At 31.0% G+C, this 15015-nt stretch overlaps 1 protein-coding gene across 4 annotated transcripts in view; it reads left to right on the top strand.

The window, feature by feature from the left end:
- The window catches only part of LOC134693316 (NACHT and WD repeat domain-containing protein 2-like), a 68751-nt gene that overhangs the window by 34140 nt on the left and 19596 nt on the right, over positions 1 to 15015 (top strand). For all 4 annotated transcript variants that reach the window (XR_010102385.1, XM_063554068.1, XM_063554067.1 and 1 more), the window contains exons 16-22: positions 574 to 727; positions 2126 to 2306; positions 3478 to 3840; positions 4695 to 4943; positions 11112 to 11394; positions 12464 to 12593; positions 13408 to 13594. Coding sequence is in view for 3 of the 4 variants with exons in the window: in XM_063554068.1 (XP_063410138.1) it covers positions 574 to 727; positions 2126 to 2306; positions 3478 to 3840; positions 4695 to 4943; positions 11112 to 11394; positions 12464 to 12593; positions 13408 to 13594 (1547 nt within the window). In the remaining variant the exon portion in view is untranslated. The remainder of the gene's footprint in view (positions 1 to 573; positions 728 to 2125; positions 2307 to 3477; positions 3841 to 4694; positions 4944 to 11111; positions 11395 to 12463; positions 12594 to 13407; positions 13595 to 15015) is intronic.

The raw sequence follows: 15015 nt of genomic DNA, 5'->3' as shown, positions 1-15015 counted from the left end.
TACTTGTAAAAAGATGATTTACATATATTTTTAATCTATAACATCAAATACAACATACAAATACAAATCGTCTTATATACGATTGCACGTGCTTGTATGAGTATTCTTTATTAATGTATATGTTAAGGTCAGCTCTTATTACAATCGGATATCTTCGGAGAAAAATCGAAATTTCATTAGATTGCGTCGGATCTAAATGCAGACGAAATGTTGATATATTAAAACAGCTTTTGCATTGTTTATATTTTCTTATGGACTTTGAATAAGTGTTTTAGTATATACGAAACATTGTGTAAGAGTTTGAGTTGAATCGGTGTCTTGAATGGAGAGTTCTCTCATTGGCACTCATACTACAACTTCTTACTTATGTAGATCTTGAACAATTTAGGATCTTATAAGCCTCTTATTTTTGTTTCAGCTTTACTATGGTAAATATAAATTTATCATATGGTTTATAGTAATGTTTAAATGGTGGAATGCGTTTATCTAGCATCATGAAACATAAAAACTATGGTACATACGTGCTTCCCTGTAGTACGAGTAGATAATTATAAGTATGTATTCATTATTTAGGTCAGTGATAGAAGATTATGAGATTGCCAAAAAGATGATCAACGATCAACAGTTAAACCTTATTTTACAAGCTCTCCTTGTATCAGGGGAATCTATTCTGCACGATGAAAGCCAGTTCTCACAACAGATGTTCCTTAGACTTAAAGATAACAAGGTAAGGGAGATAACAAGGTTAGGAAAATAACAAGGTTGGGCAGCAAACAAGGTAACGAAGATAAAACTTTGAGGAGATAACAATGTAGAATTATACAAACATTTATGAATATTATTTCAGAAGTAACATTTTCAAACTCATAAATATCTTAAGATGTTGTCAATTTTCATATTTTTATATATTTGGTCCATTGCGATAATTGATGTGAATAGCTCTAATTGATTTATTCACAATATCTAAGACTTTGAATTATTTGAGACGAACAAATTGAATTGAAGCTTATTGGAAATAGTTTCTTGTCTTCTAGTAAATGAATAGTTGTCTTTCAGGTGGAAATCAACAGTTTTCATTCATTTTTTTTAAAGAGAAGGTGCGCTAAGGGCCCACTTCGACTCATACAAATGAAGTGTTTCAAACATGGGTTATTTTATCATATGTCTTATTTTTGAGTATGCACAAAATGTAACAGAAATATCTTTGAAAAATTGTGATTATTTATAGTGATTTTTCAGTCAAAAATTAGCAAAATTCCGATTTTTCTTAAAAATTTGTGAAAATGAACATATTTTCATACATATTTATGTGTAAAAAATATTGAGTACATGAAAGAACCACAACAATATTATAACAAACTACATATTTTAAAAGAAAAAAAAAACTGGTAGAAAGGCTTTTTTATGACGTCATAGCTGCTTTAATTGTGACTTCATGACTAAAAAACTTTTTTTTCTCAACTTTTGAACATACATAAAAGAAAATCTGAACTCTGAGGTTTAAATTTCCATAAAAGATAGGCCATATATGGTCCTCATCGCACCTTCTCCGGATTTGTTTTTGCTGATATAAAAAAAAGTAGATATCATTCAAATTAACGTATTGTATTGTATTGTACTATTTTGGAGTTATGGTTGTTGACATATTCGAAAATGACACGACACTAATCAATGTAAATCAAACCATGGTTAGCATCTGTGTGATTGCTTTTTAATCCTTCATACATATCATCACGAGTACAACAATAAAAATGTCCAGATATTGATCAAGTTCGGATTAAAAAGGCATATAAGTAATAGCAAATAAAAAGCCCTTATGCAATGTATGAAAGGTATATTTGGTCTTCTTGTACATGAAAGCCCATGTGAGATCTTAATTAATAGGCAAGCATGTATTGCTGTTGTAATTTTACTACTGTTGATAGATAGTGCTACTGATTTATGAGAAATTTTGAATACAGCTGCAGTTTGTTAAACTCGATCTGAAAAATGACAAAACATTCACTTATCTCTTTCATTTTATAAATTTTGGTTACAAACCTTATTTCTGGCGGTACAATCAGTCATATCCATATACAAAATTAAATGAATTTCCAATATAGTTAAAACCAGTTTTTATATGTAGGAATTACAGACCTTTACTGATGCATGTCTGCAGAGAGATGTTACCTACATGTGTCCTGATAGTGATGTATTAGTGAAGGTTGGAGGACCATTGGTTTATACTTCAGGTGAACACGAACTTACTATTCCGGGTGAGCAATGGGTTGATATCAAGAAGAATGGAAAGATAGCTGTTACTGCTGGTGAGATTTTATACCTAGCATTCTTTCTTAAATGTCTTATGAAGCTAATGCTGTGAAAGAAACTAGATCCTATTCCTAGTATAGATATAATGATATTTCATATGCATGTTAAAGAACCATAATAAACTTTTTTTGAACCATAGTAAGCCTCTTGCTAGTCCTAGTTTCTTCCCCTATCCAACATACTTTATTACTTTATTTGCAAGTGAAGTCAAAACTCCATTACAGAAAAAATTCCCATCCAATCATCCTATTATCCGTCCAATAATTGTATACCCTCTAAGAATCCAATAAGAATTTGAAGGACAATGATGGCATAATTATTATAAAGAAACGTTACAATTCCTGTCCGCTCTGTAACTTTGTAACTGGATAACAGAACTTAATGAACCTTGTTATGATGTTAAACCGCCATGTCTAGTTTTAATATAAAGTGGCACTTTTTCATAATCTTGTCTACTCTGTAACTTTGTAACTGCTAATCATAATGAAAGAAACTTGGTAAAATAGTGGACGCTTTGTCTCATTTTAGTATTTACTATCAGAATTTACAAGATTACAACCGTTTTCTTGATGTCTACCAAAAAAACGTTGCCCGATTGCAATCAAATTGATACGAAAGTGTAGTTTTACAAAATACATGGCTAACAAGACGACATCAAAAATGGTGATCATTTTCAATTTTTCAAGATGGCCGACACATCATAAGAAATACTCATTTTTAATCTTTGATAAGCTTATGTTTCAAGAAAGAACTCAATAACGCTTGGTGTGATGTTACAAAGTAGTGAAATACAGTGTAAGAAATTTCAAAATGGTGGCCAATTTTTCAAAATTCTAAGACAGTCGCCACGTTTGAAATTAAAAAAAAAAATCCTCCTATTACGGTACTATAACCTATAAATTTTATACATTGTGACTAGGATTGAGAGTTGTCTCATTGGCACTCATACAACATCTTCTTATCTATATTGAATTAAAAAAGTAATACGATCTCTTTGTAGTTAATACAGCGGGACCCTTACAGACTGTAGCCATCTCACTGATATCTTGTTGATTTATATATGTACCATCTCATGCTGTTGACACGATTGTATTAGCTTCATTTATTCTAGATAGATTTCAATGTACAATACTACTATTAAATCAAATGTAATCTATGTATTTTCAGCATATCATGACCATTCATTAGGCCTGTGGGATGTAAAGAATTGTAGACTTGTCCGAATTCTGGAGAATATAGTTGATTATCCATTGTTTGTGTATTTTGTCGCAGATGATTCTCTCATTCTGATTTATTCAGATGTAAGTGATGAATCACATTATTTGTCAGCAGTAACTGAATTAGGAGAAAAAAAGTATTCTATTTCTACGGATGATTGGCTTGGTTACTGTATCTGTGGTTCAAGTAAAGACATACTGGTTGGATTGATGGCGAGTAATGTAGTGAACCTTTATGACACGAGAACTGGTATAATCATTGAAGAGCTTTTTAATCAAGATTGTAACTTTCCAGAGAATGCATTTCCTTCAGGTAAGCATATATGAGTTATTATCATTGTCCTCTGTGAAAATGAAAATTTGCAGAATACTTGTTATAGGGCTAGCGATCCGGCGGCAGAGAAGGTTTCACCTCATTACTTAATACTTAAGCACGTGGAAGACCTGAATTCTTTATACTTTGTATACATATGCCTTATGCTACACACTTTCTTTCTGTCATCTATATTGGTCAAGAGGGTAACTATAATTGGTATGTACATACCGTGTGTACTCCAGCATTTTCTATATAAGAACATGCCTGTACCAAGTCAGGAATATGACATGTGTTATCCATTCGTTTGATGTGTTTGAGCTTTTGATTTTGCCATTTGATTAAGGACTTTCCGTTTTGAATTTTCCTCGGAGTTCAGTATTTTTATGATTTTACTTTTTGCATAGTACCAATGCCTGTCATGACAGGCATTGTTTTCGCGGTCAAGTCTATATCTAACACTTTAAGTAGTATGTCTATTTTATTTGGTGCATGGAATTATATTAATTTCTTGGAAAGATTCTGTCTTTCTAGGGTTTATCTGACCTTTAACATGTTTAATTTGATTACTCATCATGTTAAATTTAAATGGTACTTGTTCTGAACATCTCTCTTGAGGACTTTCCATATTTCAAACTTGATATGACTATGGATTGGTGTATGGTTAAGCTGCACTGTCAGTGTACCACGACACTGGGCTAGATAGGCATCGATTTAATTCCTTAATACTGTGTTCTGAGGAGGACCAAATTTATATTTTCAAGTGTTGTTGTTTTCTGAGTCATTGTTTACACAATATTGACGGTTTTTTTTATAAATAAATCTGAGTAATTTTTTAAAACAAAATGTTTCAGGTTCAGATAATTATGCCATTTGTACAGATTATGAGAGAACCTCTATATTGGTCGTTGATTTAGAAAAAAAGAATGTCTACAGTTCATCAACTATCAAATTTCCTTCAAGTAAATATGGATCAAATGATGCAACCATAGATTATGCTGCAGTTACAAATGATGGAAAATATGTTATTGCATCGAATACAGACGATAAGGTGCTTTACATGTATGAAATGAAAACTTTCAAATTTGTAAGGAAATTCGAAGGTAGGTAATTGAAAATGTAATAGCAAAATCAACTATACTGGTAAAATATTAACTATCAAAATGTCAGTTCTTATTTGTTTATTACTTGAAAACAATGAAATCCTGACTGCTTCAAAACATGATTTAGTTAAGGTGGTATTGGTGTTTCAAATGTTTGCACTTAATATGCATGTTGCTTGCAAAAGTATTGTAGATAATGTTGATTTTCATATACAGGAACATTTTGTAAATCTTAAAATATTTCTTACTATCAAGATTACTAAATCATGTATCACCTGATACTTATATGTAGTCCATATATGTCTCTAAATTGCTCTAATGTAGATATGTATTTAAGTTTTTACGACTTTGCCCCCAGCAGCGCTATAGAAAAAAGCAGTGCATTAACAGGTGTTACACGGACACTTTTTAGATAATACACGGACACTTTTTAGATAATACACGGACACGTTTTATGAATAGAATCACTCGTGCATGATCGGTGAGTTCATTGGCACATTACATTACAATTAAATTTGATCTTTTTGTTTCAACGACATATTTCCTGTCTTTTTTCTTAAAGTTTTTACGTTGGCATCAATAAATTAATTATATTTTTTTCATACAAATTCGAGTATATTACTATTCATATCATTGACCATTTAACTTTAAAGGGGGAGGGGTTTCGTAAAAAAATATATTCTGATCCCCAATTTTATGAGAAAAAAAAGTATTGTGGTCAAGCAGATGACAACATATTGTTCTAATTCCTGATTTTCCGAAACCTTATTTGGGTGATAGCGTTGACAAACTAAATAATTTTCTGAAAAAACCATTACCCCCCCTTTTTTTTAAGCGAAATGGTTAGTCCGTAAATGTATACGGGCATGAATAGTATTCTGGACAATGCTGAAAGTAAAAGAAATGCTGGTACTGACGATCATATTTCAATATTTCAAAAAAAGACCAGCAATATATCTGTAAAAAAAAATTTAATTTAATCAAAAGATAAAATCCCCGTCAACTCACCAATGTTTGATTGATAATATAAATAAAAAGTGTCCGTGTAATACATGTTCAAGTAGGCAGCAAATCTTGAATAAAATCATTTAATAAAATTAACAGTACCAATTTTCTTGCACCAGATGCGCATTTCGACAATACATGTCTCTTCAGTGAATCTCGTGGCCTTATGTCACCAATTTCGGACGGTAGGATGTGACTGGATCATATTGTGACACGTGTTAAAACCTGTCAAAAATCTAATACATATGTCTTTACATGCTATACATATCTAATAACAAGACAAAATTAATTTTTTCATAACATTTCATTCACTAATGAAATAAGAAATTCATTCTTTTATACATTTATATTGTTATTAAATTCATATATTTGGGAGCAAACGTACGATTTTTATTATTTTTTAAGGGGAAATGGGGGAATGGAATGGCTTGTTTAGCATTTTTTTCAACTGATCTGGCGGAGGTTACGTTTTAATTTGCATAAGGACAGTCTATTCGAAGATGTGTGTGATAATGATGATTGCCGTTATAATTATTATTGATTTATAATCACCAATCAGTGTCATCAAAGGAATTTACAAAAGAATGACTGGACACTTCATGATGAGTTTATCATAAAACACCTATCTATAGATGGACTGGTGTATTATAAGCGAACCGGTTAAACCCCGCCTTGTCAAGTGAAATAAATAGAGTTATACTTTCATATTTTATAAAATTCTCTAGGGCCAAAATGCAGAATCTACTTCCCTTCCGAAACACCTGAGATCATCTCAGGTTTTATTGGGTTTCATGTTGCTATGTTGGTTTTTTTATGTTGTGTTATGTTCACTTCTGTTTGTATTCTCGTCGGCTTTAGTTTTTCGCTATGGCTGTGTCGGTTTGACCTTTAATTTTAATAGTTCCTTTGGTATCTGTGTTCTCTCTTTTTAAATTTTATACCTCCTTGCAAAATTACAGACGCGTACTGTACAGGAAGGAATTTGTGTATAGTTCAGAATAAATAGTGACAATATATTTCTGCAGAAAAAAAGTTATGACAGTTAATAAGAGCTGCACACATTTTTAGAGAATCGTGTAGCAGTCATGTATACTCGTGTATGGCCGAGTAGAGATTGAAGAGTGGTCGAATGTGGTCGCGTAGAGATCGGGTATTGGTCGAGTTGGTTTCGGATGATAAAAATATAGAAGTCGCAATGATCATGAAGCGATCAGACATTGGTCGAGTTAATCTTGATCACATATCGGACAGGTTTTCGTTGATCGGAAAATGATCGGATATTAGTCGAGCAAAGATCCTGATCGCTGATTTTTTCTTAAACGAGATTAATCGAGTTGGTCTGATCGGCAGTGTGAACCTAGCTTTAGTTAAAAACTGATAATGCCTACACTATAATATTACACAAAAAAATAAAATAATTGAGTATCCAAGGTGTTTTAAAAAAAAACCAATCCTTGAAGTTTCATCATATAATTCCAGTTCATCCCCCCTTATCCTTTAAAAACGTCCATTATATGAGCGTCACAGTTGAGTCATGTACAGACGAAACGCGCGTCTGGCGTAGAATAGATTATAAGCCTGGCCGGTACAAATGATTAGTTTTATCATTCATAAATATATATGCAGAATCGAAACTTTAGAAACATATATGTACTATATATAAGTATCTGGTGATACATTATTTAGTCATGTTGATACTAATAACAATTTTAAGATTGAAAGTTATTTCCTTTATACTATTTTAAAAAAAATTGTCATAAGCCAATTAAACCAACTTTTTATGTTACTGATTTTCTGATTTACTGAAATCAACTGCGTAAATAAGTACAAATATGCAGCATCATTTTCTACCTGTGACACCAACTTACATGTTCATCTAGCTGACCAGGTGACCACTTGTTTATTTGCTCAACATGTCGCATTATGTAACCCACTCAGCAATATATTCCTATATTTACAGTAGGTGTTCTATCTATACCAATACTGATCTTTTTTGGCTATACAGTCAACTCTCGTAGTCCCGAACTCGTATATATAATTATGTATTTCGACTCCTGATGAGTCTAAACTGAATGAGTCGAAATGTCGGTTGAGTCGAACTGAATCTCGGGTCCCAAGGTTAACAACAATATTAAAAATGCTTTATTTATCTCGAATTAGAACATACTCACCAATGAAAAGTCAGTTTTTTGCCTTATAATTTTCAAAGTACATGGTTTTCTATGCACTATGAAATGCTATACATGAATGACTTTTCATTGTCAGTCAATTATGAAAGTGAACTGTTAATATCTGCACTAATGAGTGCAAAACCACCTGATGCGTTTTCCCTTGAAAAAAGCCTACTGATTAAAGTTGAAAAGCAAAAATTAAAACAAATTATGTTGAATTTTGCAAATTTTCATAAATTTTCTAATGGTACACATGTATATAGAATAAACAACACTCGAAAGTGTGAATATGTTCTAAATTGGTCTTGGGCTTTAATCTTCATAAAACACGACCAAGTATTGTCTAACTATAACTAATACACATATGTCAAAACATGACCTCAGGAATTTTTATGGATTGACGAGTTACTCTGACAATACACATGTAATTAAATTTACGGTCATTGACCACTGCATTGACTTATGACATGCTATTTCCACGAGTGTTTACCTAAGATTATCTTTTATCAACATGATAAATAATTAGGAATACATTGTTTAAGTTTATGAACAATTATTTAAACTGTTTTAAAAACAATTAATCGTTATTTACATTGATGAGCTTTGATGTGTATAAAGTAAAGATTAAGACTTCCGTGATATAATTAATGATCACCTAAAAACTACTCAATTGACGTCTTTAATCTTTTTGTATTTTCTCTTGAAAAGAAAAATTTAGATAAAAGAAAATGAAAAGAAATGTAAATTTTCTAAAATCTCTTGTATCCGAAAATAAACAATAGTGTCAACTATAATAACTTAAATAACGCTATCGAATGGGAAATACAATCTTGGATAAAAGCCACAGGGGAAAATTGTAACTGTTCAAAGAAATAATTAAATAAGTGAAAACAATGTTATTATAATAATGAAACACAATTCTTTTAAACATACAAATACATCGATCTGAGACAAGAATATCGATCCACCTCACATATTCATCCGGATTTATTTTAGCTTTACCAAGCTAACCAAGAGTTGTGTCCCTTGGTCTATCAAACTTCGTTTGAGTTGAACTACGGGTATCTTGAAATATTTCACTGGTCCGGCTGACTTCGAGAGTGCACACAAATTATGGATAATTGATCCTGAGACACGTCGTTTATCAATGCAAATTCACACTCGGCAAAACAGTCATATTCGGCAATAAGTCTCGTTCGGCATCGTCACTTCCGTTTCAAAGTTGAGCGACTGACTTGAAAAAAAAGCTATGTTGCACGAAATGTTCTGCAAATCAAATTCTTATAATTGATAATTAACACTGAGAAATGTGTATGCGTGATAATTTTTTATGAAATTCTTATTATTCCTTTAATATTCTTTTTATTAGAACGGATGTTGATCTTGTCCATTTTATAAAGTTGACTTCATGTTGAATCCTTGTTATAATTTGCATTTGAATTTGAATTTGAATTGAAATGATGATTACCTATGTTTTACATTTGGTTCATTATAAAATGTGAACCCTTTTTAAGGTTTGAATATTACATGAATGGGAAAGGCTAGTTTTGTAAGGTCACTCGAAAGTGTGAATATGTTCTAAATTGGTCTTGGGCTTTAATCTTCATAAAACATGACCAAGTATTGTCTAACCTATAACTAATACACATATGTCAAAACATAAACTCATACTACAACAACCTGTTGATAAATAAGTTAACATCTATTGATGATAAAAGTAAATTAAATTTTTATAAAGCACTTGAGCCAAATCTATTGATCAAACCTTACCTTTCTAACCCAAACTTTGAATTTAGAAAATTAATTACAAAACTTAGAATCAGTGACCATTCATTATTAATTGAAAAAGGGAGGCATTTTAAAACTCCTCGCGAAGAGAGACTTTGCAAAAAATGCAAAGTACTAGATGATGAGAAACATTTCTTAATAAATTGTTCTCATAATTCAAATATTAGATTAACATATTTTGATTGCATTAACAGAGAAAGTAATTCATTTGCTATCTCACTGACAATGACAAAGTTATATATATACTTAACCCATCAACACCAACACAAGTAAATAAACTAAGATCCTTTATGAAAAAGTCAATGGAACTGAGGACAGGGACCCTTTAATATTTACCTGAATTTGTGTATATATATATTGAGTTACTTAGTTATTGTCTTTATTTGTTTTTGTTGTTGTTATATTATGTCACAAACTGTAAAGTTTATATGGCAATAAAACTTTGTTATAATATGAAACAACAATTATATTGAGATTCGTTTATCTTGATATGAGACTCATTCATTGTATGAAAGAATTTGAAAGAAAAACCAGATTTCAACTTTACTTCTCAAATATTTTTCAATACACAAAAAATGCCATAGATTTTGACAAGATATTATTGCTTTTATATTGGTAGGAAGCCTATCTACATTGAATCTGATATTTAGTTATAAAATAAGATTAATGTCTAAAGGTTAATGCAGGGATCCCCATGGCCTGTTTAACGATGGCGCCCCGCCATCGTTCAAATGTCTTGCGCCATCAAAATGATAACAAGAATTAACTCTCACAACAATTAAAATTGAAAGAATGGCAGTTTTTCCCGAGCCATTCAGCTTTTTGAATAAAAACGTTATATAAGTACTAAAATCTTTTATATGAGAACAAAATACAGGCTTCTCCTTTGCTTTATTGTAATTGGTTCATACACATAATTATAAGACTTTGCAACATTTGATTAATATTGACAAGACGATGACAATGTTGTGATTACTTTTTGACGAAGTAATGACATTGTAATCATTTTTGTCTCAGATGACCATACGATTACGGTTTGAGTTAATATGATATGAATATGATGTCTTTATATTTCACCTAGGTAATGCTTTTTTTTAAGATAGCTTCAATAAATAATATTCAATAATAGTCATTATCCAAATCCAATTTATGATCTTATATATTTCACGCTTTATTATGATGATTTGATTACTTTTTTGTCTAGATTATTACAAGGAGCAACCCAACTTTTGTGATCAGTTTTACAAGTTTTCTATGGATGGAAAAAAGTTGTATACATTTACAGACAAAAGCATACTTGTGATAGATCTGGAAACTGGAAGCAGTCAACAACACAACTTACCCCATAACGGGGCTATCAGATGCTGTGTTTCAAATGACATGACAACATTCATAACTGTTTCTAGTGATACTTTCCTTAGAATATGGAATATCTCCAAGGCAACATTTTCAGAAGAGAATCAATTAGATATTGGTAAATCAACTGAGTAAGTTTTGTTGAATATTAAAGTAGTTAAGAAAATGAGCTTTAGGTTTATGGCCGTGTTAGCTGACCATTCTATTTCAGGTAAAAATAATTGCGTTTATGAAAGGTTTTTATTTCATAATAAAACAAATACCTAAAAACAGAAAGATGTCGTAAAAATGGCAATGAGATTCTAATTTTTTTTAATATGTTGAATAAATCCTAATTTTTCGTCAATATTTTTGCAAAAAAAAATGAACAAATAAACATATGCCTCGTCATCAGCTTGACAATCATGAGTTTCACTATAATGTGTATGCATTTTTTGGAACTACTTCCTTTTTGCCGATATTTGAAATAACAAGTTGGGGTATCAAATTAGCACGAACTTTGATTAAATTTATTTGACAATAATTTGTCATTTTTGTTTTAAATGACAATATCTATTTATATAACCAATTAGCTGAAGTCGTTTTAAATTATACACCCTGTTTGTGAAACTGCTTTTCAGACCTCAGAGATCGACTTTTTAATTTTTTGAATAATCATCCAACATTTGTCGTGAGAGTTGACATCTGTGCAATTTCTTTTTCTGTTATTGTCAATGTTCAGTTTTATGTTATCATACTGGATGCCATACCTCTATGAAATATATATTATAAAAATCTACAGGGTACCTTTTTTCAAATAAGACTAAGAATTCCATAAAAAAAAATGCTTAAAGCTAGATTTATGCAAACAAAATACATAAATATTCGGTTTAAAAGTACAATTAACAATTCTATATTTCATAAAGTATAAATTAACTGCTCTGTTTTAGTGTGCCCCCAGAGTTAAACATGCAATTGAGTTTAGGATATGTTTTCTAAAGTGTCTTCTAAAATATGTTTTGTAAATAATAGTATTATCAATGTACATGATGAATTTTATATCGGCAACGGTAGTATGCCACTATTCAATAGTGATAATTCGATTAAGAGAAAACTAATTCAGGTAGAAAACTTAGCATCAGTGTAAACACAATTCTTAAATGTAGAAGTTATGATATAACCAATAAAAATGATAAGAATGGAATATATTCTCTTTGAAAGGTATTTTACGTTATTGCCAAATGAAAGATATGCTCTCACATGTCCCATGACGGAATCATATGAAGATAGAATAATGGTTGTTGATACAGTCGAGAAAAAAATTGTGTCTCAGGCAGTTCTGGAAACAGAGGTAATATGTTTTTTTTTATAATATATTCTATGTTTCTTCACTTCACTTGTGTGTCTCTTTTTTTTTTTTTAATACAAATCGATATAAATGATACTGTTTTCAGGTATGTGTTGTATCGGTTATCAAATATGAAGAAAAATAAAAAAGGCTCTATTTTACTGCATATTTAGTTGAATGAAAAAACATACAAGATTGACAGTTTTTTAGGTTCGTTGTTTTTTATCACCATTAGAATTGTAGAGGGTCATTATATTTTCAGTCTGTCAATCTGTTCATAACTCTGTCCCAGATAAGGTTTTTAAGTCAATGAAGTTTACCCTGAAGCTGTGTTCACAACAATTTGTAACTGAATATATATATTGCTACTCCGAAATTGTATACCAGATCAGGGTTTCCACCCCTATTTGAACCTTCATTGACACATGCTAGTGTCGTAATAGTTCATTCTTAATTTGAAATGTTGTTCAAAGAGGTGTATGATACAGTTGACAATAGTCACATCAGCTTAAAAACTAAGTACACATGTCAAACATTTTGTTTTCTTTTTAAATGTTTTTTTTTTATTAATGTCAATATGCTTAATTAGGATTGTATCCCACATTCGATGGTCCAACGAATTCACCATCATATTTTCAATAGTTTCCAAAGTCCCATGCTTAATGCTAATAATATTTGCTTTGTTTACTATGCATTGTCAGTTTACATGGTGAGATTCATCATCATTAGGTAGTCAAATTATGGCATGAAATAAAGTGTCAAAATCTTAAATCTCATCAATTCATCTTATTTGAAATTCATGTTTGACTTTTTACAGGAAAGTTTGAAGAGAGTCATAATTGTAAGTGAAAGTAAGGCAGTGATGTGTTTTACCAAGGACAACAACAAAAACAATATACCACTAGACCTTCATTTGATAGATTTAATTTCAATGACAGAGAATCCGGTACAAGGTCAAATGTTCAAAGATTGCTACAATATATTGAAAGTGAACCACAGAAAAGGTAATTAAAAATGTTAGAAAACCAGTCCTTACAGTGATAATGTGGTTTGGAGTAGACAAGAAATTAAAATGCCAGTGCATTGATGTACTGTTTATTCGAGAGGGATATTCTGATTTACTTATACGTACGGTGACCTATAATTGTTAATGTTTGTGTCATTTTGGTCTTTTGTGGATAGTTGTCTCATTGGCAAATCATACCACATCTTCTTTTTTATATATTATGAAAATTAAAATCAGGGCTTCTGAAATATTGAAGTAAAGCTTCATATATGACCATGCTTTATCGATGACTTATATATTCTTATACATAAAAGTCATAAAGTAATGTTTGTATAATTACCGAACTACAAATCAAGGCTGCAGCTTGTTGCCTGCAAAATACATTCACTACATAGTCTTCTTAGATGTACATGTAGCTCAACTTACATAAAATAAAATACTAACAAAATACCACAAGTCATTGGCATTTATCTCCATTTGCTTCAAGCAGAATAACCCGTGTTTGTTGAAATGTGTTGTGTTTAGCATTAAGATACATAACATAAACATGTACAAGAATGTAAATAACGTTTGGTAAATATCAAGGACTTCATCATGTTCATTAAAAAATATTTAAAAAAAAAACGTTTTTAGTATTAAGATTCAGAATGAACTTTATACATGACAAACAAGAATGTGTCCAAAGTACACGGATGCCCCACTCGCACTATCATTTTCCATGTTCAATGGACCATGAAATTGGATAAAAAATATAATTAGGCATTAAAATTAGAAAGAGGATATCATGTGTACTAAGTTTTAAGTTGATTGGACTTCAACTTCATCAAAAACTATATTGACCAAAAACTTTAACATGAAGCGGGACAGACGGACGAACGAACAGGCAGACAGACGGACGAACGGACACACAGACCAGAAAACATAATGCTCCTCTACTATCGTAGGTGGGGCATAAAAAATTATAAAACAAGAAATCAAAATGACTTACTTGTAGCTAACCTATATTGATGATACATTGATAGTATGTACTTTTCAGATTGATTTGTATACGTGTACCTCTATAAAGTATTAGTGATTTAGAATTCTGTAATACAGGTTTTTACTAAATTTGCCCATTCGTTCATGATCCCCCTATTAAAAGTAAAATCATAATAATACACAGACAACTAAATGAATGAAGGAATTATTCATTTGTATAAAATTTATGTACTTATGTTAATCATATTATGTAAAAGTGTATTTATCTCCTACATGTACCTGTTCATACTAATTGCAGGTGTAACACCAAATTTTTGACAAACGCAACGACTTTGATTTTCCTATAATCAGCTTTCCATTTCTGAGTAGCAATATATCAGCATTTGAAGTATGTGTGTCATTTAATACGTTACGCCGGAGCACCTGATTTCACTCCCGTTT

Source organism: Mytilus trossulus, chromosome 12 (assembly GCF_036588685.1).
Source record: "Mytilus trossulus isolate FHL-02 chromosome 12, PNRI_Mtr1.1.1.hap1, whole genome shotgun sequence".
Classification (NCBI taxonomy): Eukaryota; Metazoa; Mollusca; class Bivalvia; order Mytilida; family Mytilidae; genus Mytilus; species Mytilus trossulus.
Note: the sequence above shows the minus strand (reverse complement) of the source record. Positions and strands in the feature narration are given on the sequence as shown.